The following is a 1773-nucleotide window of genomic DNA, read 5'->3' as shown; positions in this document are numbered from 1 at the left end:
AATTTGATTTACACTCATTTGCGGCATAATGTTGACTACCACAAAAAAAAAAAAAATTTAATTAATGGGAAAAAACTGTGCTATATTAAAATACTTTAAACAATATTACTGTCAACATGATTTTAGTGTATAAAAACAAAGTCTGCTAACCTCATCTCAAATAATAATAAAATAATTAATTCAGTGCTTTAAAAAAAATAAAAATTCTAAGCATCACATTTCTGCTTTTAAATACTCAAAAATTTCAATTCCATTATATGTGCCTCACCATTTTGACTTCTTTTACCTTTTTTACAAGTTGAAACAAGTTTAAATTAATTTTGTTGTAAACAACATTATGCTACAAATACTGTAAATAACACTTGTTATTGAATCAATTTAACCACTGTGAAATTAATACTTTAAATTTAATTTAGGCTTATTTTTACAGTACATACAAAAACAGTAACTATCACAAAGGCCTACAGTACACTGAGCAACAGCAAAGTGACTGTTGTGAGACAACTTGAAAGAGAGTGAGAAAGATGATAAGCATGCTTATAAGACACATCTTACCATCACATGTTCAAATTCAGAGCAGACAGACAGACACCATGCTGTGGTGTGGACATGAGTGGAGGTATTCGGATTGGCTGGACTTTGATTTTCTAATGTAGACATGGCTTGGGAGGAAAAGGATATATAACCTATTATGATTCAAATGTTAAAGCAGAGGGACTCAGCCAGTTCAGCAAAGAATCCAGCTGGTGTTTCTACAGTGGAAAAAAGAAACAGATAATAATCAATGGAATGAGGGCACCTTGAGACATTATCAACCAACCAGAACATTAACAACAAACCTGAATGCAGGTGAGTTAAACGGTTTCTTGCACCAACATCAAAGAGCTTCTCTCAGTGTCCATTCACTTTCATTATAAGGAAAAAAGATGCAAAGGAATGGTGATTGAGACGTTATGTCATTGTGCTTAACATCTCATTTTGTTTCCCAAAGAAATAAAGTAAGTAATACGGGTTCGGAACAACACGAGGATGAGTAAATGAATTTGGTGAGCTGAGTTTATCGCCTAAATTGGGCTTTTATTTTGAAAGCAAGAGACAGCCTTATTGAGGACTTTTATTTTGCTTTCCAGCAGAGCCACTGGACTGGTTCCTTTAGTAGGTCAGGCTAGATGGCTCCCGGAACATTGTCAAGTTGAAACCAAACTCCTTTAGCCGATTGAGCTGTTTTGATTATAATCTCTTTTAGTTATTGTGTTTTGATCGTTCAAACACCACCATAGCCTGTAGAATGGAGATCGGTGCTTTATCATGAAACTCCGCGCGCAGTATGACAGGTATTTATTTATTAAGACCTTTACTCTAAAGAGCAATTTTTTAGCTTTCATAAAACCATCAAGAACCTTAGATATAAACCGTTGGAGATGTTATATTATCCTTGATTTAATGCAGTTATGACTAGCGAATATGTTCTGTCAACACCTAAGTTTAGAGCAGTTCATATATGTGTTACATTATGCACTAGAATAATCATGTAAACAGCTGTGTAACTAAGGATTATCATACGAGCAATACTGCTGTTGTTTCGGACGGGAGCGCCGCAAGGATTTCCATTTTGGGTGGGCCATAAAAAGTTGGGAGTGGCCACAATTTTACAGTGGAGTAGTAGTTATGATATTATATAGAATACGATCATTTTTGCGATATATCAAACGTTAGGGCAAGAATAACGTAGCTAAACGTGATTGGTCAAAACGTTATATATATATATATATA

General features: G+C 34.3%; 1 protein-coding gene and 1 long non-coding RNA gene across 3 annotated transcripts in view; one reads left to right on the top strand and one right to left on the bottom strand.

Annotated features, from left to right (window-relative positions):
* Positions 1 to 566: 566 nt before the first annotated feature.
* The window catches only part of LOC107747025 (uncharacterized), a 2143-nt gene continuing 936 nt past the window's right edge, over positions 567 to 1773 (bottom strand). Inside the window, exons 2-3 of the long non-coding RNA XR_001640753.1 lie at positions 840 to 905; positions 567 to 752 (exon numbers count right to left, since the gene is read on the bottom strand). This is a non-coding gene — a long non-coding RNA (uncharacterized LOC107747025). The remainder of the gene's footprint in view (positions 753 to 839; positions 906 to 1773) is intronic.
* The window catches only part of LOC107747023 (RING finger and transmembrane domain-containing protein 1-like), a 5989-nt gene continuing 5360 nt past the window's right edge, over positions 1145 to 1773 (top strand). For both annotated transcript variants that reach the window (XM_016561438.1, XM_016561437.1), the window contains exon 1: positions 1145 to 1334. In XM_016561438.1, coding sequence (XP_016416924.1) covers positions 1309 to 1334 — 26 coding nt within the window. In that variant the 5' untranslated portion in view covers positions 1145 to 1308. The remainder of the gene's footprint in view (positions 1335 to 1773) is intronic.

Source organism: Sinocyclocheilus rhinocerous, unplaced genomic scaffold (assembly GCF_001515625.1).
Source record: "Sinocyclocheilus rhinocerous isolate Xijiao unplaced genomic scaffold, SAMN03320098_v1.1 scaffold708, whole genome shotgun sequence".
Lineage (NCBI taxonomy): Eukaryota > Metazoa > Chordata > Actinopteri > Cypriniformes > Cyprinidae > Sinocyclocheilus > Sinocyclocheilus rhinocerous.
Note: the sequence above shows the minus strand (reverse complement) of the source record. Positions and strands in the feature narration are given on the sequence as shown.